Raw genomic sequence first — 25,546 nt, 5'->3', positions numbered from 1 at the left:
ATATATAATATATAGTATATATATGTTGCTGTTATTGGTACTGTTATAAGTGGTGGACACAATAGGGATACTTTTCGAATGCATAATAAACAAATGAACAAATGAACGCCGGGCAAGGTCAATGGTAAATACGATTACTCTTAAAATGCTACTTTTTCTTAAATAGCTGAAAGGACCGGACTCTCTGTTGCACATTATTCGAAGCTATTTCAATGATCGGATACTGCAGTATGCCTCTGAAAAAGGCAGGAAACAATATAAAGCATTAATTATCGTCTATTAACGTCTACTTTGAAAAGTGAAAACATTTTAAATGTTATTTCAATTTTTTCTTTTAATTTTGAATTTTTATATTTTTTTTCGCGAAATTTCAAAATATACAATAATTTTTGAAATTCTGGATATTTCTGGTTTTTTTAATTTTTCAATCTCTTATAAGTCATGAGCATCGCCTGCTCCAATATCTGCACAAGCTTCTAAGTATTTCCAATGTGGATGCACAGGTAAATACTTATTGTAAGTATTTAAGTACTTATGTGCTTCCCTTTGACAAATCTCTGGTTCCGTGACTGCAAAAATTTCAGGTAGCGGTACTCGTTTGTTCATTTCCTCAGCTTTCCTATGTTCTTCAATTTGCAACTCCAATTGTTTTTTATGTTTAAGGCGACTTTCTTTTCGCTTACGCAATGCATTTTCCTCTGACTGCACAAACGTGTTCACATATTTACCAATTTCTCTTCTTTCAATGTCTTCTTCCGCTTTTCGTTTGCTTTTCTCTTTCATCTGTTGATTCAATACATCAAAACGTTCTTTCTCTCTTAGAGATTTTTTCTGTTCCTCTGCAGCCAAGTTAAGTTTTGTACAGTAGTGAAGCCGTCCAAGATCATCTAAGTTTTCGTCTTTCTTATGAGTAATGAGTTCCGTAAATTGGCGCACATGTTTACTGTATTTAATAAAGTCCTTGCGATCCATATCAACTTTTCGCTTATTTACACTACTCATCAGTTTCTCCTGCTCAGCGAGGTTCCTTAATTGTAATTGCACTTCGCGTTCTTCTGTCAATTTATTTTCCTTTTCGATTCTTTTTTGTTCTGCTCGCTCTTCTATCATTTTTATTAGATCCTGCCGATATTGAGGACCTTCAAACGGTTCTGCTTTTCTTTCTATATTTTCTAGTCCCTTTATGTGGAGATATCTTTTCATTTCAGCATTTTCTTTTAGTTTTATTTTCTTTTCAAGCTCTTTTCTCTTATTTTTCTTTTCCACTTGCAAGTCCCATATTTGTTTTAAGTTCTGCTCTAATAACTGTTCATGTTCTTTTTCCTCCATCTCGGTATTAGCTAGCTCGTTAGTTCCCTGACGGTACATTTCAAAAAACATTGATTTCTTCTCTTTTTCCCTCTCTAGTGCCAATTTCCTATCAGCAATTTGCTGCAACTGTACAGCTCGCATATGCATTTCGTCACGATTTCGTATGGCTTCACGCAACACATGACAGGTGCTCAACAAATACTGTGCACGTTTTTGCTCCAGAAAGTTTTTTTCTATTTCGGCATTATGTTCTCGAAGCTTGAAGAGCACTTCTTTCCGACTCTTTATATCCTCTTCGATACGCGACTTAACTTTAGCCGCGAATTCACGTTCATAATATTGATCTTCAGTGTCCAACAAATGCTTCAGTTTTGCACGTCGTTCATCCAATTTGTTTCTAGCTATCTTCTGAGCTCTTCGCACATATTTCGTTATCTGAGTTCTTAAACTCTTGCAATCAGTCTTGAATATAAAATCCTGTGTCAGCATTTTCGAATTTAGCCAATTTCAAATTAAATTTTTCGCAAATCATAGATTTCGATCCGTAATATTTGATACTCAAATAAAATTTAAATTTATTCAGAATATTGGCGACATGAATTTTAATCTTTATTTTTACAAATATATAAAAATATTAATAGTTGATAAGAATTTATTACTTATGTTTCCAAATGACAGTAAAAACAATACTTTAAAAAATTGATCATTTGAAATATAAGAGAAAATACTAATGATAATGATTCTAGCATAGTTAAAGTTTAGTGTGGAGCAGGGATAAGCCCCCAAGACACAAGCACTAACTCAAATCACAACAACAACTACTACATTTTTTTAGTTTAAAATCAATTCAATATTTTTATGGATTCGAATTTGAGTTTCCGCAGCACTTGTCGTAAAATCTGATAATACTGGGCTAGAATCACTTATCATCGTCTGCTGTTGAAGACTCCTCAACAAGAATTTTTTGAAATTCATTTGAAAGACAAAGTATTTTCTGGTCGGATTATGTCAATTTTCAGCACAAAAGATCTAAGATTCTCGCAGGGCTGTGCTCCTTTGAGAGCTCAAATGCAGTCATAGTCTATGGTATGCTATTATATTATATTCTAACATATATATAGATAACATGCTAGATAATTATGTTATAAATGTATATATTTTTAATTTTTGCTTTGATGTTGAGCTACGTTGAATATTACATGCATGCATGAACGAAGTGAATGCGTTTACTTTGCAGATGATGTAATTTGAATTATAATTGTATTTTATTGAAATACAAAAGTATATAGAAAAACGTGAGTCCAGTTTGTAATGAAGACATTTTTAACATTGATTTGATGGATTTAGAAAATGACGTTGAGTTGAGTTATTTTTAAATCAATTTTATAATAACTTTAATTCATGACACTGAAGTTACTGAATGAAATTTAATAATTTATTACTTAATTAATGAGTTCTACTTGTAAAAATATAAAATTCATGTTAAAAATTATTTGTCTTACATATGCTGAGCCTAACTTAACAGCTGCTTTTAACCTAACACCTTTAATGACTCAAAAAACAAAATCAGGTGGGAGCTTTATAGGTGATTTGATCCCTAAGGTTAACCCATGATCACGCTACACGTGTGAATCATCTTACATTTTTTTAAAATGAAACTCAGCTCAGCAGTTCAACTAATCGCACGCTTATGGCTCGTAATTAAGCAAAATCTGGACAATGATCAAGACATTGGCAGAATTCCTAAAAAAAGAAACATATTCATTTTTATAAGGTAATATATGAAGTTTTCTTAGTTTATTTTAACTTAAACCAACTATTTTAACGAGATACATATTTAGCCAAGTGCAATGCCAAGAATTCATAAACTCGGTTGAGTTTGAATTTCATGTACTTTTTTAAGCCAGCATTTTAGGTCATTTTAAGATTCCAGTTGCATTCCCTCTGCTGTGCGATTAACCTTCGTTCTGTAGTCTTGCTAGAGGTTTGATCGTGTAGCTATGGAAGAGTATCAAGCTGGTAACGATTAATTTTTTACTAATAACAAAGGCTGAAGTCTCTAAATTGGCGTATTATTTTAATGTATGACAGAGTGAGTATGTAGCTATGTAATGGAAAAGAAGAATACTTATGATCATATATGTTGTTATTAGTATTTTTGAAAACAAAAAGAAATTTTTTCTTACAATATAAGCACTACAAGTCCTTTCTGAATTACATACAAAATGAAGAGTTATCCAAAATTCTTTAAGAAATCATAAATTTCACTTTGCACTTTTTACTGACTTCATATTTCCACTTCCCACTGTGTTCAATAGAAACGTGAAGTTATCACTGCCAAAATGTTCATTGGCACAATCATTACTTGAACGACACTACTGGTTTTGCGTAATTACTTTGGGTGGAGTATTTCCGTCATCAAAACTAAGGCAAGTGGTTTTCATGGTTGTACTCGATATTTTATGCGACAGCGGACATTTCTCATAACTTCTTTTTCCTTTTAAATGCAGATCACGTTGTGAGAATACGGCAGCTTCATATTTCTTCAAGCTCTGCAACCCAGCGACAGTTGCATTTAAATTTCACCAATGTTCGTGGATATGGACTTGAGCATGTCTGGTATATTAATTGAACCATCTTATGGCTTAACACTTAAATGTATGCAAATAATCTGGGCAATTAATTTGTGAAATTAGTTGCATGATTCTAGTTAAAGTACACGAAAGACGCAAGAAGAAAGTGTTACTGCGGCTTATTATCGTAAATGTAAATTCTGTATATATTCAAATTTCTTTTCAACTTTTATTGTTCCAAGATTGAAATTTATATCTTTACATATTAATGTAAGTAGAAAATAATACAATACTCATAGCAAGCTGTTAAAATATGTCACCTCGTAGTTAGTTCTTAAAACATTAATTTTGGTTAAGACTGTGTTTATATATAAATTTCCCAGACCGCAACAATGTTTAACTCAGGTCTAGTTCAATTTTTGTCTCCTGTTGAGTTTTACAAGCCTTTTCCATTCTTCATCTTATGTACTCTTAGATACTCGTATATGTTTAAACAAGTATTTTACTGTGCAATCTAAAATTTATAACATGCTTAGTATTCAGACCTTTATAATTAGCATCGATTAGTAGTAGCATTGATAAAAGATTCATCTTCACATGATTAAGTATATATATATTGTGGGACGTTGGAACAGCGCACCGTTCAATAAGTGGACCCACTGAAGTGAAGGATTAGCCGAAGTAGACCACAAGTTATTGAGTTAAAGCTAAAGTGACTTTCGTTAGCATAACTACATCGTTTGTTAATGTAAGCCACTCATTTAGGTTGAGGTTGCCTGGCAAGTCATCAGCAACCCAATGGTGTCTCTAGACAGTCTTCCTCCTGCTTGCCAGTGCTGGTACAATAATTGCACCGCTGTCCTCCTATATAGCTTTTAGACATAGTCTGCAAGTGTCTTCCTCTGCATGAGTTATCTTTTTGATAACTTCCATGTCCCGTCATCAATGAGGTCAGCCAGCTTAGGGCGCTCCGCGGATAGCTAAGCACTTTTATCACTTCTCTGGCCAACAGTTTTGGCATCATATACTATATATATTACTATTTGTATTTTTGATACAAATATATTTCAATTGAAGTGATTTATTTTTGTCTAATATTGAATGCTGAAGAACATTCCCTATTTCATTTTAATTTTCACCGCAGTACTTGCAGTAATAATTTAATAGCGGTAATAATCACTGTGACGAAGCGTCAATGATTTATAATCGGCAACAATTTTTTGAACTTTTAAATCTAGGTTATAAGAATGTTTATATTAGTGGTATTCACAATTTCAAGTAATGAGCTCCAGAACTATCGGGTTACATATTGAATTTTGTCATTGCCAGTGTACTGCTACTTTATATATTATCAAGTTCATTACCTGACTTCAAATAAATTATTTTTGCTATACATATACTTATATGTAAATCTGATTCCATGTAAATCTATTCCATGTAATGAAATTAAAAAGCATTTGTTATTTAAAAATCCAACTGAGTAACTTTCATTTCTTGATTGCTTATTCTACTTTAAGAAATATTACTTCATGTTACTTATAGCACTGTAGAGTAGAGTAAAGTAATATTTTATTAAATATTTATTTATTATTATTTGTTTAGAAATTTATTAATTCACCATACGTACTTCTCTCTTGATTAATACCTAAAAATTTTCATTCAAAATTTAAACTCATAATCGTAATAGTGTATAAACCTCAAATCCTACGAACAATATTTTTAGTTAAAGTTTTCTGTTCCAAAAATGCTTTCATCCATTGCGAAGTTAAGTAGGTTTAATCTGTTAACGAATTTAGATCACGAAGCTAATATATTTTTGCTGTTGCTGGCTAAGCTAAACCAATGCGAATGCACAGGCGGAAGATAATACTATCAAATCTAAGCCTAAATCTAGAAATTAACATGCGGACAGTATCTGGCCACATATTTCACTGTTGTAGTTTTAATATTTATGACTTTGGCAGTGAAAATGCATATTTTTAACTACCTACGCGCGAAAATACATAGATTAAAATGAGCTTAGTCTTGTATAATTTTATTCTAGTAATTGTAAAAATTCTAGTAATTATTCTAGTAATAACAAATGCATATCATTCACAACAAAATGCTCTAATATGAAAACTAAATTCATATATTTATACTCTTATCAAGAATGTTAGTTACGTTTAGAAAGAGTACGAATGAAAGAGTATGTTTAATTTATAAATGTAATTATTCAGCGATTTTTCACTGCAAACAAAGGTGAGGGTTTATATTCTAAATGAGGAGTGGGAAATAATTATGAATATGTATATGGATTATTAACTTTGACCTAGAAAAATATATCTGCGCACAATGATTAGGAAATCGATCCACCTATCTACTATATAATTCTTAACGTTAATATTCATAATTCTTAATGTCCCATTTTTAATTAAAAATATTAAAAACAACGTAAAAATAAAATAATATTTTGGTATATAAATTTCGAATATTAAAAAGTCACTTACTTAAATTTAACTGTTCTAAAATCCAAAATTCTATTAGATTTTAGTATAAAATGTATAAAAAAAACCTAAAGCTTAACTAATTTTCTTTTAGAATTAAGAAAATTATTAAAGTGGTTGTAAAATTAACTAATCTTCTTCTATTAGGTTCTTTCTTAAATGACTTGTAAGTAGTTAGCAGTAATTACGGATTGGAGGTTAAAAATAAAAAATAGAAAATAAAAATAGGGTGATTACATTAAACTAAATTAAACAGGAGGATAGCATGATGTGTTCCAGGAGGAAGACATAGCACTAATATAATTAAAACAAGAAAAAGAGAGAAAGGTAATTGTGAACCAAACAATCATATAGATTATAAAAAGAATACTTCACTCAAATTAGTTTTGGCTGGTTTTATTATTGATTTTTATTTGCAAAAGCTAACGAGTGTGTCTTGCAGTTCTTAGAGGTTACATTATTAAATCGTAGTTGCCAGCAAGTATTTTCGTGGTCATGCTTAATTGATTCTTTCGATGCTTTTAAAAATTATCTAAATAATCAACATGAAAATTGAATTTCAAGCATAGCTAATGACATACCAAATTATTTGCCAAGAGCTAACAACCAAATATATTCGTAATGGCAATTTGTGTCGAACTGCGCCAACGAAAGCATAAAATATCAATTTTGCGAAATTCATTTAAAAACTGTTCACTTGTAATTTAACAAAGTAATTACAACACAATTAATATCATTTTTCATATGATTCTTTATATAAGCTTATTAATAAAGTATTCGTTATATTGTATCTAAAACTCATTTGTTATAAATATAGTATAGTATGTGTAAATTATATTGGACTATAAACGCTTATTCATATGGCTTACAAAACAACAATTTTGCTTATACTAATATATTTAAAAAGGATGTTATAAAATGTGATGCTTGTCGCTTTTTTATATATAATAAAAAAATACAATAAATATACAAAATCTCTATTATTTCATCAATTGTTTAAATTTCAACAATATTATTCTATATATATAAATTTAGATTGTTATAATATTTAAAACAAATAGAAGACATATACACTTTACATATTGCATTAACGTTAGTTCATGACAGTAAGAACTAGTAATAATAATAATAATAATAAAAATAATAATCATATATGTATATTAAAAAACTTATAGAATCAATAAAATAATTTCAAACAAAACATTTCAAGTTTTTAAGTATAAATATATATATATTTTTTTTTTGTTAGAGTGATCCTGCAATACTTTAAAATGTCAGCAATAGAATTTTAAATTAAAATAAATTTTATCTCTGTTTATTTTTAGTAAAATCTACACTGAAATATTAGATGCAGCGACTCCCAACATTTGTTCATTGTAGTTCTTCTTAGAAGCAATATCTGCACTCATTCTTTCAGCATGCAATGTACTCGGAATTTGCTATTGCAACACTCGGCTACGATTCCGTGTATATAATACATTTCTTTCCTTTACCGACAGAAGCGATCGCATTGAAATTGGTGCTCCAGCTGACCGCATTCACGGCAGTACTGTGGAAAAAACCGTAACCAGAACTTTTATGATCAGCAGTTATTTGTATATGAAAGAAAGAGAAAGCAAAAAAGAACGAAAAAAGATAGACAGATAATGTGTGAGCTTGTGTGTTTGTTATGCGTGTAACTGAGAGATATAAGCATGCAGAAAAGAAACAAAAAATATAAATTAATAATGCAAAAATGTTTGTATAACATATGCCACCCATATTGAAAGTTAATAAGTCTCAACTGAAGTCTAAAACAACATTCAATAAGATAGCTACGTACGTATGACCCTTAAGTGTGGCCTCCAAGTGTCCACTTATATTCCATATATAAATTAAGCCATCGGCTGAACCGCAAGCAATTTTCGTACCGCCGCTATTAAATGAGGCTCTGGCTAGATCACAGCTTAGTTTAAAGTTTTCATGGCTAGAAAATTGGTAAGCAGATACATATATATTTAAATGTTAAGTAACTTGCTCTATAGAAAGAAATTCTTACGAAAATGTTGTAATCACTTGATTTTTGCGTAAATCGAAAAGTTGTATTGTATCATCTCTGATGGAACAAATGAGGTAATTAAAATCTATAACGCACAAAAATATGAAATTGTTAAATATAATCTATTAAGTATATGCGTCTTCAAAATTACCTTTTGACAAATCTAACGAAGTAATTCTTGCTGGCATCAAAATATCGTCTGCTAGCTTTTCGGTGCGTATATCCCAAAATCGTATTTTTTTATCATAATGTCCGCTTATAATAGTCGAGCCTAGGCTATCGGTGGTTACAAGATCATTACAACTTGAACCAGCGAATTTTGTCTCAATGCATGCTATACTACGCAGATCCCAGATTTTCAAAGTGCGATCATGACTACCGGTAACTACTTTTACTGGTTCCTGTAAATATTTGGCAGCCATTACTTTTCCACTGTGACCGGTGAGAGTATGCTGAAAATTTAAAATAAAAATGACTATTATTATAAGTGGGTAATAATGTTAATTAATGCTTAGGTTTTGCATATAGAACAGAGTACGATATCTTACTGAAATATTTCTAACGCAATTTAAAACACAGAAAATATAGACATAATAATTACAATATATTGAATACATACATCGAATATAGCGACAGAGACTGAGGGACAAAGGGATTGAGATTTATTTAAAAAAGACGAAGTCTGTGTTAATAACAACCAAAGTTTTTTAAATAGACAGTGTACAAGGGCATAAGCTTCAATTAGTGTACTCATTTAACTATATAGGGTTAATGGGACTGGCTGATAATAATGAAGATAAAGTCGTAAACAACAGTTGCTGAAAGTCGACAGATTCCTTACATCTAAGAAACTTGCTATAACCTCCGAACTCATACTTTATACGAACATGATCTTAGTAATGTTCACGTTTAAGAGTCGGAGATTCCAGAAACACAACACGAGTTATCGCGATCTATACTGACAAGAAAAATGTGCGGAACACACAGCTACTGAGACCGAAGAGGAGTTTATTCGTACAAAATTTTGTGGCAAATTTTATGGTATATGACTGCTAAGTAGACTTAGCCTATGCTGATCATAACATGGATTGGAACGGGTGACCTATTAAACTTATTATTCATATTCCATAATTTGAGATTAAGCATACTCTGAACTTTATTTGCGCTCAAGGTACCTTCGTACCTTGAAATGAGAAAAAGTACTGGCAGATTGAATTGAGCTGTGACCTAACTCGTGTGAGCAAAGAGGAACCGCCTCGATAAAAGGCTCACTGTTATTTGCATAGTGGATCGACCTGACGTTCAGGTTTTTTAAATAATGCAGTTTGAGAGTATTCAGTAGGGTTCTAAATAATATTAAAAATGTAATGTTTAAATTTATAGCCGTTTTCACATTGTAATTTGGATGATTGCTTACTTAAAAGCAAAACAAACCCAAATATACGAAATTAAAATTTAATGACTTCAGGCGCTCGTGGGAAACGGTTAAACTTCATTTTGGTTTTTTTTTTTGTTGGATTTTATTTATTTGGGGATTCCACAATTTTTGCTGCTTACTAGCAAAAACGATGAGAGAAAATAAAAATTCTTTCGTGAAATTATTTACATAATTTTGGCTTATGCCAATTAAAGCATAACTTTTCACTCATTAGGATAACTTCAAATACGTTTAAGTGCACATATGGAAGTCACGTTGCTTTATCAAAGCACTTAAATCGAAAGGCTGGCATAATTAATAAGCTGAGCTTGCGCATAATTGAGCGGTGATTTTCATAGCGGTTAAGCCACATTTAAGCATCAACGAGAGCCAATTAAGACTGAGAAGTATAGCTTAGAAGTGTTTACTTTAACAGTTTTGGAATTTATAACCAAACGAAAATAAATACTTTGCGAAAATTGCCACGGAGTCAGAGTCAGAGTCAAAGTCGTAGTTGGAGTCGAAGTCGAAGTCGAAGTCGAAGTCAAGTCAAAACTTTAACCTCTTCACGACGTGGGATTATTTTATTTACTTAAAATTGTTTTAAAATATTATACTTCAGTATCTAAACTCATTGTTTTAAACATTAAATTGAAATATTGGCTTTTATCTTCTGTTTCGCTGTGGCAAAGTGTTATTTGCACAGAAATTGATTTACACTTAAGAGCGGAAAATTAAAATCTGCACAGAATAGTTGTGGGCGTGTAAACCTTCATTATACATATATCTCCAGTCATTGGACGTATAAGGCGTCTATGCAAAAATTCAAAATATGACATAGAAAGCATAAAATTAGCTTTTTTTATATGCAAATGTGAGAACGAATTTGCTACGCATGGACTGCACTGCATACACACAAAAGGAGAACGTGTGTATGTGTTCTCTGTTCTAAACGTTGTGTTTAGTTTCTAACTGTAAAACCATTCGAAACGCATTTAAATACTCAATATCCTTTTTCCAACTCACTGCTCACTGAGCTAAACAACGGATTCAAAGATTCACATGAAATACGATGCATAAAAGTGTCAAAAGCACACTTTTCTGGCTATGGTTCGGTTTAGAAGCAGGAAACTACCTGCCACAGTCGACGTACAGTGCGCAGTGGAATACACTGGCTTTATTCGCTTAAGCCCTACATCTAGGACAAATCCATAAAATTTTTCTTCGCATCACTCAAAGCACACGTCTATCAAAATGAACACTAGTCAGGAATATTAGCCAACAGAAAAATAGAAAAGAGCAGGTTGCTGCAATCATACCTGCTTTTGTTATGGATCTTCAAGCGCAAAGCAAGTGCAAAACGCTGAAAGGTGTTTGCAGGAACGAATAAATAAAATATATTTATGATCGCTTTTTAATACATACTCGTACGAGTGGTGTTCAAGCAGTAAATGTATATTAAAGATACATTAAATATTAATAAAGTGCGAATATACCGTTGCTCTCCAACCGCAGCATCAATTGAGACTGCCGCAACCCGCATACAATTAACTGCCGTTCTCTCTCCGTATTGCGTCTTCCGTATCGGCAATTATTTATATGAAAGATTTATAAGATTTGAACGTTTCGCATGATTACGAATAGTTTTGTCTGTGGTTGGGAGAAGTTAAAAAAGTGTTTGACTGCACGATAATTGATCGGAATGTAGGTAATGGCGATGCCTAAATGCAGTTGAGTTGCGTGGCAAAAGCTGTAGAGGAAACGCAAAAAATGTTAATTCCATAGATTTCACGTGGAGCATGTTTGTCCAACGGAGCAGCGCTGCAGCTGGCTAAACCTTTGAAACGCTGCTGCAACGAAATGTGGCACTATAACTCCATACGTAAGCTATGCCGGCCAGGAAACTAACAACTGCAACAGTTTTGGAAAGTGTTTATTGAGAAATTTGATTTTTATCTCAGAATAAAAAAAAAAAAACAAAAAATGAAATTTAAAAGAAAATACCATATTTGATGCTTAGGTTTCATGCTTCCTTTTTGTAGGCATTTCTAAAGTATTAAAGTATTAAAAAGTAATAAAGTACATTTAATGAGAAATTTATCATTAATAGAGAAAAGCAGAGAAAAGCAATTGCAATTATCTCAAAAACCAATTGAAATAATTATTAATTTATTAAATAAAATCTAAAACGACGATATGGTAAAATTAATTATATTGGGAAAAAATAAATTTGTTACTTAGGAGTAAGTCAGTTACTATTCAGAGAAAATTTGAGCTAACAAAGTATATTGCAGAGCTTAATTAAAATCAGTTAAAACAACGGGAAAGTGGTAGAAAATTACCAAGTATTGTTTAATCACCCGAAGATCACCCGATTGTCAGAAGTTAATGGCAGCTCAAAAGTACGTAGTGATATTGAGAGAATCACATAACTAAGGTCACAGAATATTTGCACATATGTGAGGAACCACTTGCTCCCTAATTGACGGAATAATAGTAGTATTGATTATGATTATACGGAGGATAATTACAATTATTATTATATATGCTTTAGTCGCACAGTAAGTTCCCTACTTTTGAATACAGTCAAAAAAAAAAAATAGCTATATATATAAGACTGGCTTTGGGAATCATTTGTTGTCCCATATTGAATAGTTTTAAAATTGAAATAATTCTGTAACTTTTGATGAAACTTCAATTTCAATGACTAAAACATTCACTGCAAGAATTTTTCAACAACTTCAATATATTATCTAATGCTGGTTGGAAAGAAAAAACTCGCAGAAAGTACAAGTAACTTATGATTTTCCATATAAATCAAATCATATAGCAATGAAATTATATTTCTCGAAAATGAATACAAGAAAATGTATAAGCTGGAAACGTATACTTTGTGTTTTGTATTAATTTAATTAAAAATAATTTAAAGAAGAAACAAACTTAACTTGAGTAGCAAAGTTAATATACCCGTGAATGGTATACTAATGAGTTGGCTGTTCCTATTCGTCATCTACGTCTATTTGCCAACCTTTAATACCTTCTCTGCAAATTAAATTCTCAAAACTAGAAGAAAAAATGATATTTGTATGTATGAATCATTTCTTGAAGCACTGGCGAAATCACACCCACGAAATACCACTAGAAATTAATCAACACTTCTCCATTAATTTCGTATTGTTCTTTCTCAGGTTTTTTTATATTTTTAGCAGATCATGGCTACTGGCTTTTAATTATATAAGTAACTTTACAGTAGCCCATTAAGCAATAACAATGGAAGTAGACCTATCTACATATGAATATGGATTGTTGGATTGTTGGATTGTGCCAAAATAATAAATGAGATACTTAAATGGTCCAACCTAAAAATCTTAAGAGCAAAACATGTTAATGTAATGGAAAAAAATCAGAAGTCCGTGAAGCACATTGACTTCACTTCTCAACTGACCTAAAAAGCAATAAAATAATTTTTTCTTATCATTTTCTAATATAAAATAAATTTTAGTAAATAGAAAACAAATTTATTGTAATTTTTAATGCAAACACTCAAAGCAAAAAGTTTGTTTATGCAATCCATTAGACCGAGCCGAACATAGATTTGCATGTTTTTGGGTTAGCGGGTACGAGCTGACGAGCTGCGGACGAGCTGCTACGCGGAAGCAACATCGATATTATATATAACAGCAGCGTCCACAATTTGCCTATTGACACTGATTAAAAGTATCTGAGTTTCTAAATCATAAGTGTGCTGATTTTCGACGGTCTGCCACACTTCAAATTGTCTTGAGTTTGAGTTACTCACGGCGCACATTCATATAAGCCCTGCGGCGTAAAATCGCATATTTGTCGATTTTAATGCCAAATCAATATGCAATTTTTCATTATCAGTGAGTTTTGCTAGCCGCGGGTAATTCCTCAGCATTAAATATTGTGCAATTAGCTAATATATGGCTCTTTCTTGCCGTTGAAGTGTGCGGAATTTTGCATACACTTCGAATAGAATTTGTATTGCCCGCGAGGTGGCACCATTTAATGGCTGAGTTTGTGGGAAAAACGGTTGTTAAAATGTAAGAGCAATTAACTATGCTTCAAATTTATTGGTCATATAAAAATTTGTATTAAGTTGATGCAATATTTGAGGCTTTGAGCAGGAACTGCGACCTAAATTTCGGACTCTCAATATGTTGTGGATGCAGTATTTTTAATGAAAATCATTTTATGGCAGACAATCAGAATGAATATTAGTTGGAATTTTAATTAACTTATTAACCGTTTTGAATGTTATGGACAGAAATTAATTGATTAGTTAAATTAACAAAGAAAAGATATTATATGCAGCAAAATTCAAAAATTATTAAAAAGTATGTACAACATAGTCTACTGCCTACAATTTTCCGTATGTTGTAATTTTCATGATGCAATATAATTTCTTTAATTGCAAATCTAACACTGTAAAATCATTGTGCAGTTATTATTTTATAAATATAGATATGTACACTCATATACGTATATCTGTAAAAAAAATTTATTTAAATTAAACTATCAACACATCATAAATTCTATTATGCTTTCGATTGTAGCAAGAGTTCGATTACATTTTTCAAGACAACTGAGAAACCGTTTGATTTCTAAAATATCCACGCAAGACAGTAACGCTTTTATAGCGTTACAACACATTAACTATGCTAAAGTATACCTCGTCCAGACCGCGGTCAAGGAAACGCAGATGCCATTGGAGACTATGAAGAGAGCTTATCAGACAGAAGTGTCCTATGGAACACTAATAGTAGACGGCCTTCTACATAATGAATGTGAAAGGAATGACATCTGCATCTTTACCGATGGCTCCTTGATGGATGGCAGAGTTAGTGCTGGAGTTTATTCGAAAGAGCTAAATCTGACGTGCACTCTACATCTAGGAATATATGTCTCCGTCTATCAGGCGGAACTTATGGCGGTCTCACATGCTCTGGATCACCTATTGAATTGTCAGGTGTATCAGAAAAAGATTCTGATAGCGCTGGACAATCAAGTAGTTATCAAAAGCATGCAAAAGACATAGGTAGCTAATAGCTTAGTTCAAGAATGTGTAACCAAGCTCATGGAATGTGCTTATGGAACTGAGGTAACGATCGTGTGGGTTAAGGGACACATCGGTATTGAGCAAAACGAGAAGGCAGATGAACTTGTAAAGCAAGTTCAGGCTGACCTCACTAATTACTGGACATGGCAACTTCAAGTATCATCTCAAAAAGATAACTCTTGCTGAGGAAGACACTTGCAGATTATGTCTAGAAGAAAAGAAGACATATATTGTGCCAATGTCCAGCACTAGCAAGTAGGAGAAAGACACCATTGGGTTGGTGATGGTGATGAAAATCCTTCACTTCAGATATAAGCGCATTGATATTTGTTTTCTACAATGAAACCAGTTGTTAGGATCTTTTCGATATATGTTATGTATATCTTTAAAATATATATACAAAGGTCTACAGATTAAAACTGTCTACAAATACATCGTTTATTTATTTATTTATTTATCGTTTATATTTATTGTATATCTTCCAGCTTCTAATACTAACATTTTCACAATACACAAAATTTAACTGCACTTTTCTTATAAATAATACTTATATTGATGTTAAACTATAATAGTATTTTGCTACATAAAAGAGTGAAAAAGTGAAATTTGATAGCTTTATTCACTGGGCAGCGGCACTAATTATTAAACTATTGTCAGCAGTAGAAAATTTAAAATCAACATTTTCAAAATTAACATATCGAAATATAAAACAATAAATCAATCAAACTTTATAGGAAGCCAAAGACACAAAATATTTACAGCCTCGCCCCATTAAAGTTTGATTTTCTGCTCACTGACTCATTAACTCCAACAACGCAAAATCGGTCCAACAATGCAAAATTGGTCAAACGCTTAGCAAGCGAAGAATGTTTTAGCGGTTATTTTTGAATTTCATATATTTTATAAATTGAAGTTGACTAGAATAAACAGCCGAGACGAATTTTAGCACATTTTAGCACAAACTGATTAATTGGCATATTGAACGTTGTGACAAAAAGTTAGCATAAACCAAGGGAGTGCGTGAGTACCGTCCCAAGCCAATCAATTAATCACAGCAGATATGTGTGATTATGTCGAATGGTTCTAATCCGTCTTAAGATATTCATAAAATTAATTAAACACTTCTTTACAAACTTCTTTCTTTACAAATAAATAAAAATTAGGTTGTAGCGGTTATATGACCACAATCAATACAAAAAAAAAAAACAACAAATCGTGCCGTAATTCATCATTTAAAACTAAATAATATAGGTATTATGATCTCAGTAAAAACGAGCATATTGTTAAGGATTAGCTATGTTATAGGCACTTGGTGTTGGATGTTGCTTAACCTCTTACAACAATGTGCAGTTCGATACGGGGTCAATTTATTACAGAGCACAACTTAATTAGTAGTCAGAAGAATCCTTTTGGAACTAATCTGAATTTATGAAACAGATAAAAGTATAAAAAACACTGAATTTAAAAAAAGTATTTGACATAAAACACGAAATATTAAACATTTCAACGAGATTCAATTGTTGACATTGCTTAGCAGAATTCTGTGAATAACAGATTTAGCATAATATAAGATTTCAAGTCATAGATAATATTAAAATGATAATACGGCAAGTCGCGCAGCTTCCGTCTTATTAACACGGAACTAATCTATTTAGGGTATCCATAAGTTATGGCAAAACCCACGCTCTCTAAGTTCACAAAACTTCAAGTGCATGCCTATTACATCGTATATACAGATTAAGGATCATGGTATTAGCATGAAATTCAGCTTTCCGTCTAGAAAGGTTTGTAATAGTTATCCGCTGATGGAAAACGCGGTAGAGGATGTCTGGCGATAGCAAATTTCTGATTGAACTGGTTGACTGAGGTCACTGGACCCTGCCAAGAATGATTTACGTTTATAATGGCCAAGAAAGAAAAAGAAGAAGAGGGGAAAAAAAAGAGAAAGAATAGATGAGAAGGAAGAAAAAGAAGAAGACGAAGAAAAAGAAGAAGACGAAGAAAAAGAAGAAGACGAAGAAAAATAATAGGAATAAGGAATAAGGAAAGGAAGAAGAAAGAGAGGAAGAATAAGAAAGAAGAAAAAAAGAAGAAGAAAAAGAAAAGAAGTAAAAAAAAAAGATGAAAAAAAGAAGAAAAAGAAAAAGAAGAAAAAGAAAAAAAAAAGAAAAAAGAAGAAGAAGAAAAAGAAAAAGAAAAAAAAGATGAAAAAGAAAAAAAAAGAAGATGAAAAAGAAAAAAAGAAGATGAAAAAGAAAAAAAATAGATAAAAAAGAAAAAAAAGAAGATGAAAAAGAAATTATCCAGATTATTTAAGAGTGAAAGATATTGTAAGAGTCGTTCTCCGTATATATCCACTTTGTAGTTGTCAAGTCTAATTTTATTAATTAATCATTAATTTTAAATTTGAAAAGCTTTCTGTAATATGAAATATTAAGAACTTTTTTTTAACTTAACAAGTACAAATATTTAAAAGTATATACAGAAAAATAATAATTTATATATCAAAAAAAAATATTGTGCTCTGGTGTTTACATATAATTTTCTGAGTTTCCTAATTTTTAAGCGTGCTGTGCAAATAGAAAAAGAGCATAATGAAGTAATTAAGAGAAATAAGCTTTAGGAAAAGTTTTGAATAAATGTAGAGTGCGAAAACGAAAAATATCTCTAATATATTTAAATAAAAACTGAAGAAATAATTGATAACGTCATTCTTTTTATTTTAAATTTGTTTTATAATTATTTGGTAACATTAATGACAAATTAAATTATTTCATATTTATATGCTTATACGGTCCGGTAATTGTTTTTTTTAAATTTAATTTCCAAACAAAATATGTAATAAATAAATATTTTGATATTAATTTTAGAAACTTCATTCAATAGATTAAAATTAAATATCAAATTCTATTTAATTGGTTGACATAAAAAAATTTATTTTAACATACGATAAATAACATAAGCACATACCGTATTTCAATGTATTTGAATTTGTTTTATCAGAGCAGTTATGTGTTGCTTACATTCATCGTATCATATTTAAGTTTGTTATGTTAAAAAAAGCAACATTTCAATAAACAGAAGTTCATGTTCATGGCCATGGCACTTAACAGCGAATTGAAATCAAGTTTACAGCGTCCATTAACAGAGCTGTAAACTTGCTACATTGCACATGTCCAACTAACTGTGTAACACATGCACAACCAAAACACAAGTAGCGTGCTCTGCTGTAGTTGCTTACCACTGTTGTTAGGTGATGTTAGGTGATAAGCAGGCAATGTAAAGGCAGGCATGCTTTGTTTACAAAAACAATTCACAGCAAAATAGTTGCGACAGGTAAGCAGCTCAGAGTATGTTTAGGTTAGTAATGTGTATAGTTAGACTTTAGCAAATAATAAATACGGCTAGCGTAAGAGGTGCGTTGCCCGAAAGAGTAAATAAAATCACTTAGAAGCAGATGTCAAAGCAAATAACTCCATTCAGTGGAGCAGACAACAAAGCGTGAAGTAAAAAAACATGCAGACCATGCAGACAAGAAGAATGTGTGGATGATAGAGTAAAAGAGAAGTTTTTCATAGCTTGGTAAACTCTTTTCTTTGCAAATTTCTCCAACTTTCGCAGAAGAGCAGTAAAAAAGAAAATATTATGCTGTGTCAGGTGTGCTATGTGCCACTCTTATACGCTTGCGTTTCATGCTTATCGCTATAATACAGCATCGCTTGAAGCACAAAACACGTTCCACATTTGTGGCACATAAGTTGTAGCAGCGGTAACCATTGCTATTGCTGTTTCCTCACAAGCGCTGATCGTGATCTTCATTGCGATCAGCCAAATTCGTGTTGCTGTTGATGATTATGATGTTTATAATGATGATGTTGATGATGATGACGATGTTGATGATGATGGTGCTCTTGTTGTAGCGCACATTTGCTTTGGAGTAAGTTTTACCGCTGCATGTCGGCTGTATTATTTGTTGTTATTTTAGCAAACATTGAGTAGAGCCCAGCTTCGGCTTTCGGCAGTAGAAATGTTTTCTTTCTTCATCTGCAGCGAGTCAGCAGTCAGTACTTTTGCATTTGTGAAGAAGAAATATACTTCTAACTTATATAACAACTTATTACCTTGGCGAAAGACTTTAGTTCTACGGCGACCTTACAACGGTCAAGTTCGTTTTTTGTGCTTAAAAAATTTTGAGCACTTTTTTTTGTATAAAGATATTAAAGATTCTATTCGTTAAAATTTGTAAATTTTTAATGCAATATTAATTAACGGACTTTGCGAACTTCTACGGTTATTTAAAATAATTATAATTTTATTTTTTAACGCTTGGTGTTAGAATAAGAAGTATTAGACGCGCTCCTGTTGGTTCTTCAAGTGTAAAAACAAGATAACGATAAGAGTTAATTGGAATAATTACAGATCAAATACTTTGAAGTGTTTCATAAATTTAATGACAGTGTGTATTAAACTACAAACAATTAAAATCTAATAAAAATTATTTGTTCCCAATTAAAACTATTTTATAGAATTAAAATAAGTGCTAAAAGTGAAACATAAGAGGAAAACTATTAGTACAACAGAGATTTTTGTGACAATCAGGTGGGTCTAGAATTAAATTAAATTTAAATTTATTAAATAAATTTTCAATTAAAACATGAAAATCTTATACATGAGATACTTAGTAAAAAACTATCTATGATATATATAATTGTTTATATATGTTCAATGTTATTCTAGTTTAAAATATATAATGAATGTTATTAGCAATCTTCAACTTAATATAAGTAATTGTTAAAACAAATGCTCTGATTATAACTCTGATATAGAAAATAAAAAAATATAAAATATATTATTAATTGAATTAAAATAAAAATTATTAAGTCTGTTCAGAGACATGTATAACTATTAGGAACGCCAGAAAGATACCAATATTTATACATTATTTTAAGAAAAATAAAAGAAAATAAATTACAAATGATAATAAATCAAATAATAAGCAAAAATGACAACCAACTATAAAACATAAATGAATAAATGAAAATTAAATAAATAATAATAAATAAATAAATAAAAATAAATAAATAAACAAAAATAAATAAATAAAAGTAAATAATAAAAACAAATAAATAAAAATAAATATAAAAAAATAAAAAAAAATAAATATATAAAAATAAATATATAAAAATAAAAAAAAATAAATATATAAAAATAAATATATAAAAATAAATAAATAAAAATTAAACAAAACTAAAATAATATGAATAAATAAAAATAAATAAATAAATAAAAATAAATAAATAAAAATAAATATAAAAAAATAAATATATAAAAATAAGTAAATAAAAATAAATATAAAAAAATAAAGATATAAAAATAAATAAATAAAAATTAAACAAAGGAAACTAAAATAATTGAATTAACTAAAAACAAAACATGTAACCTGAAAAACATTATATAAAATATTTGGGTGGAGCAAAATATTAAATCAATAAATGTATAATAACATTTTATTAAACAGGAAGAATATTTAATAAGAATAATTAAAAAATGAAAAAATCAAGTTCAATAAAATATATACAGTTCAAATATATATATATAAATCAATAAATTATATATGGAATAAATTTTTTTGTGGTTATATTATATCTATATAGTTATCTTAAAAATTTATCTCATTTGTCTATAGTAACAAATTGTTATATATGCAACAGTACGCATTTTAATTGAAATAATAATGTCTATAATACATTATTAGAAAATTAATTGTATACAAAATTTTAATTAAAACTATTTACAATAAAAAAAAAGTGTAAAAATTAAATGCTTTACCAACATAAATTAAAGATGAATACAATTAATTAATAAATATGTAATCATTTCCAAGAAATAAATAAAAAAAAAATAAAAATAAAAATGACAAACATTATAAAGGAAGCTTTAACTGAAATTCTAACTCTTAGGTATTTATTGATTTTATACTAAAATTTAGCTTATTATAGAAAGTATAAGAATTTTTTCATTAACAAAAAGCAAATTTTATAATTTTATATTTTATTGATTTATAAGTACTAATACCTGACATTTCGGTTATTATTTATTTTGTTTTATTTAATAACTGATTTTTTTGGTGCTGTCAACTGGCAATTTGTCTTGATATATTCAGTTTATTTTAATGTATACCATTGAGCTAAGTTGAGCACTTACTGATTGTTAGAGAGAAGTATATAATTTATTTCTGTAACTATAGCCTAATTTAATTTGTCATGAGAACAGGTTAAGTTCATATAAATTAGACTTTTAACTGTAATGTAATAAAATAGTGATTATAGAGAAAAAAATAGACGTAGAAGATGTTATATGTACGGTATGATATATAATATCACAGTAAATGTTTCTACGTATAAGGTTAATTTTTAATTTTTATAAGTGCAATTTGGTTTATTATTACTTCAATATATATCTTTACTTCAATATATATGTTTAAGCTAAGTTGAGCACTGACTGCTTGCGAAAGTGTGCTATAGTGTTAATTTCATATACTTTAGTTCTTTAAATTGAATTCAATTGTACTGTATGCAATAAAAATATCTATAAGTTAAAGTTAATTGTCATGAGAACATATTAATATAAAGTAAATTATTTCATTAGTACTAATTGAATAAAACAGAGAAACAATTGTAAGATAAAGTACAAGCTATAGTAGGTAGAAGATGTTATATGTAATGTATCATATATAAGGCCATAAAATATTTATCGATTTAAAAATTTAAAGAAAATGTAAAGAAACAGTTTCATTAAAAGTATCTGACATATATCCACCTTAGTGCATATTATGAAAGCTGCATTTTAAACTAAATTTAGATACAATTAGCGGACGAATAACTTCAAAAAGAATTGTGATAAGACATTTTATTGTAGGACTGCAATAAGTGGGACGTAAAAAAATTTTAAGGATTTTTTTTAAATTGAAACTAGTCTGATTGCAAGGGTTAAATATAGTTATAAAATTGAAGTTATAGGGCCATTAAGTACCTTAAAGCCTATTACATCAAACTATTTAAAAGCATTAAAATCAACTTATTTCTGATTTGAGAAACATCAAATATGTGTTTCTTTTGTCGTATTGAAGGTTTCGCAAAGTGTTTTTGTTTTAGTGACTGATGTTTGTTTGCTTAACAAAATATTTAAAAAAAATTAATACTAAGTCTTAATAGCATTAAAGTGCAAAAAATATATCAAAATGTGTTTTTTTCTTTTACCTCATAAATTTCCAAGTCACTATTAACACATTAAACATAACTTGTAAATATGAGAAAACAAATCAACTAAGAAAAAGTCGAAGAAGAAGTACAAAAGCTAGACAGAAGGAAGGAACGACGCTGAAGACACCAGATATAAATTTCTAGGATGCAAGGTCTTGAGTTACAGCTAACAACAGTTGCTAGCCTCAATGCTGAACAGTTTTTGCACTTCAGTTTTTTCGCGCCTGCCAGCATTACTCTAGAGAAAACAGCATCACGTCGTAGAAGCCTGGCAAAAAAAAGGCATAGAAGAACCAAAAGTCAGACGAGACCAAAACAAAAAAAATAGAAAATTTAATTTTCAGTATAAAAACATTAAAAAATATAGTAATCAGAAAAACTAAAACAAAGATTCATGCTTCTAAAGCTGACAAGAATAGCACCCCAGGTGAAAAAAGGAGATGAAGATGATGATGACCACGACGACGTGGGGAATGACAAAACAAGAACAAATAACGTTGCATTCACAAAACCCAAATGTAACTTCATTCTTGTACAATAGCTCAAGCATGAATCCGTAATTTAATTGCTAGAAGAAAAATCATTAATCCTTGGCAATTATTATTCGCTATTCGAAATCCACGAAGCATATGAAAAGTGGTATTCCGACACGATTAAATCCATTTCTCTTTTTAAAGTTTTAGATTAATATAATGTGGAATTAAAGTGGGTAAAATCGGCCACAACTGCCCTTGACACTATACACGCATTGCAAAATTTTTGCTACAATATTCATCTAGAGGCTTATCATTATCTGATGTCACTGCAGACCAACTGCTTATGACGGCTTACAGTACGCAGCTATTAAGGTAGTACTAGAGGTAAGACAGTTTAACAGTTATGCAGCTACATCTAAAGTCTTTTCCGTAATTTCATGTTAACAAAGGTTAATTCTATTATTATGGCCTATTGCTATTTTAATATCAGTGGATTTATTAAGATTTCTTGATATCTCGTCATTGTGTATGTTTTGTTGGGAACAAAGTATTTACAGATTACTAATAAAATTTTCTTAGTATTAGATGTTAGTATTAGATGTCAGGTTATTGAAAATTTTTAGAATCTTGAATAGGACTAGCGAATATGGCTTTTAATAGTGCTTATATTAGGTGTTAATAAGATCCTTATTAGCTTTCAATGAACTACATCAGCAGACTTGTGTTCGCTTGTTGTGATGGTATGGAATAATTGCACCTATTGCAATACATTTATACTCGAAATATTAATGCGTTTTTGCCTTTTGATTCCGAAAACTTCAGTATCGCACCATAAATGCCTGCTTTGCTTCTTCTATTATAAGAAAATCGCTAATGTATCAAAATAAAGTGTTCTGGTTTACCTTGTAGGCTTTATATAAACCATCTTAATTATTTTTATTAGATAGCACCACTTTATAAAACTTAATTTCACGTGCACGGTGTCTTGTGGTATTATAATTTCAGGAAGTTGTTTTGCAGTAATATTTAACTTTTGTCATGACCGATCTTACCCGTACTTATAAGTAGATTGGTTTTCTTTGCTTGACATTGAATATGAATGTGAAGAGATGTGACTTTTAGAAGGACTCCAATGGAAGCCGTCGCACATGTTCACACAACACCCGTAATACCTACTTGTACCATGTTAATTATGATTTAATATATAGTTATATTGTATTATTTCTATGAACCGCTAGGTATGTTCTCACTACAGAATTCATCAGTGTTTGTAACCCAAATAGTTACCTAGGCTTTAGGTTAGTTTGTTAGTTGGAAAAAATCTGTACTATCTTTTTTAATGAAAGGAAATATTTTAATATTATGGTTTTATGGTTTTTCATATTAAGTTATTAATTTTTCTAAATAGTTCCCATATTGCTATATTTTGTTAGTAAACTATTAATGGATATTAACTATAATAAGTAAGTAGCAACATATCAGAAATATCAGATAATACCATTTTAATAATACCATTTTCAATATTATTTACTATTCTTCTCTGTTCATATCTGAAGCACGTTCATCTGCTAACTTCATAAGTAACAAATAATCTAGATAATTTTTTTGACATATGCTACTAAGAGCGATTAGTTTTAACATAAATTAAAGCATAGTGTACGTTTATCTTCACAAAAATTGTAAAAAATAAGCCTTTTGACCGCCCACTTCATGAAGAATAAATTACATAAAAAACTATTTCATATTTTGTTTTGAGTGTAAGGTGTAAGCCTCAAGCTCTGCGGCACGGCATAAAAATGCTATTTTCACGGTAATTTTTTTCAATTTGTGGCAAGCTTTTTTCGTAGTTGTTGCTGCAGTGATATAGGCTAAGTGTGGATTTAGTTAATATCTTAACGGAGTTGCATTTGGCTCAGTTGTGGGCTTAAAGCAATTTGTTAACGCTTTCCAACTGTAAACAGAGTTACAAGCATCTCTGCTGGTTACAATTTTGCAGCTACTCCAGTTATCATTTCAAAAGTTGCAATCTTGGCTTCAAGAAAATCGTTTACTAAATGAGTTGTTACTACCGAGACATTTGAGAAATGTTTGTGGTCTATTTAGTTAAGAGCTACAATATGCGAAAGTACAATATATAATTTAATTCATTTAAAGAAATTTGGGAATACAAATTTATATAGATACGAGTACAATATCATTATCATTTCACATTATTAAGACATATAAATAAGTAAGTTTTTAGACTGTGCTAAGCCGAAAACTTTTATCTTCATTAAAAGGTTAAATTTCAAACTTTGAGTCACTGCTAGTAACTCCCACCTACTTGTGTTTAATTAAACTTTGAACCAACAAATTAACTTTTATTTTTCACCGTAATTATGGTGAGAAGATATTCAAGACTTTTCATGGATCTGATGCTCATATTTCAATAGAAATGCGTGTTCTTTTGCTACGCAAATATTTATTCGTTAACTCCACATGCCTTTACAAGCTAAACTTGTGGGTATTTATCTGACGTTAATAGTAAATCACACATGGCACAGGTTTGGGATTTGCTTATGAGTAAGAACTTTCACCAGGCAGACCAAAAAAGAATTTACAAAAAATTGAAAAAAATCGAATTTCTTTTCTTTCTCTTTCACAAGATTATCATCATCGATACTTAGTCATGTGCAGCTACAACAGCAAATGCTGCGTCATTATTGACACACATACACACATGTGGTGGCTAAATGTACCCAATTTGGAATCACAGAATTTACAGATTCAAATTGAGATAATTTTTGGTTGTTATATTTGTTATGGATTTTGAATGGGCTTCCATAGTGTTTTGTGAACATGACACTTCGGCGGAACTCTGAGCACAGCTTGCGGCAAATTTTTCATTGTTTTGTAGTGAAAAT

The 25,546-nt window shown here is 30.2% G+C and overlaps 3 protein-coding genes across 3 annotated transcripts in view; 1 reads left to right on the top strand and 2 right to left on the bottom strand.

Annotated features, from left to right (window-relative positions):
- Positions 1 to 380: 380 nt before the first annotated feature.
- On the bottom strand, positions 381 to 1,917 carry LOC119679939 (trichohyalin-like). Its single transcript, XM_038092534.1, has one exon. The coding sequence runs from the start codon at positions 1,798 to 1,800 to the stop codon at positions 433 to 435; it is 1,368 nt and encodes a 455-aa protein (XP_037948462.1). The 5' UTR covers positions 1,801 to 1,917; the 3' UTR covers positions 381 to 432.
- Positions 1,918 to 7,598: 5,681 nt separating this feature from the next.
- LOC119679929 (autophagy-related protein 16) overlaps positions 7,599 to 25,546 on the bottom strand; it is a gene marked incomplete in the record, with an annotated part of 196,052 nt that continues 178,104 nt past the window's right edge. The window contains 4 exon segments of the mRNA XM_038092522.1: positions 7,599 to 7,919; positions 8,193 to 8,336; positions 8,409 to 8,493; positions 8,560 to 8,860. Of these exon segments, the coding sequence (XP_037948450.1) occupies positions 7,826 to 7,919; positions 8,193 to 8,336; positions 8,409 to 8,493; positions 8,560 to 8,860 (624 nt within the window).
- The window catches only part of LOC119679928, a 91,382-nt gene continuing 85,061 nt past the window's right edge, over positions 19,226 to 25,546 (top strand). The window contains exon 1 of the mRNA XM_038092521.1: positions 19,226 to 19,504. The gene's annotated coding sequence lies outside the window, so the exon portion shown is untranslated. The remainder of the gene's footprint in view (positions 19,505 to 25,546) is intronic.

Source organism: Teleopsis dalmanni, chromosome 2 (assembly GCF_002237135.1).
Source record: "Teleopsis dalmanni isolate 2A chromosome 2, ASM223713v2, whole genome shotgun sequence".
NCBI lineage: Eukaryota > Metazoa > Arthropoda > Insecta > Diptera > Diopsidae > Teleopsis > Teleopsis dalmanni.
Note: the sequence above shows the minus strand (reverse complement) of the source record. Positions and strands in the feature narration are given on the sequence as shown.

Coding starts and splice junctions, on each gene's coding strand:
- LOC119679939 (XM_038092534.1), bottom strand. CDS start 1,800: ATGCTGACACAGGATTTTATATTCAAGACTGATTGCAAGAGTTTAAGA.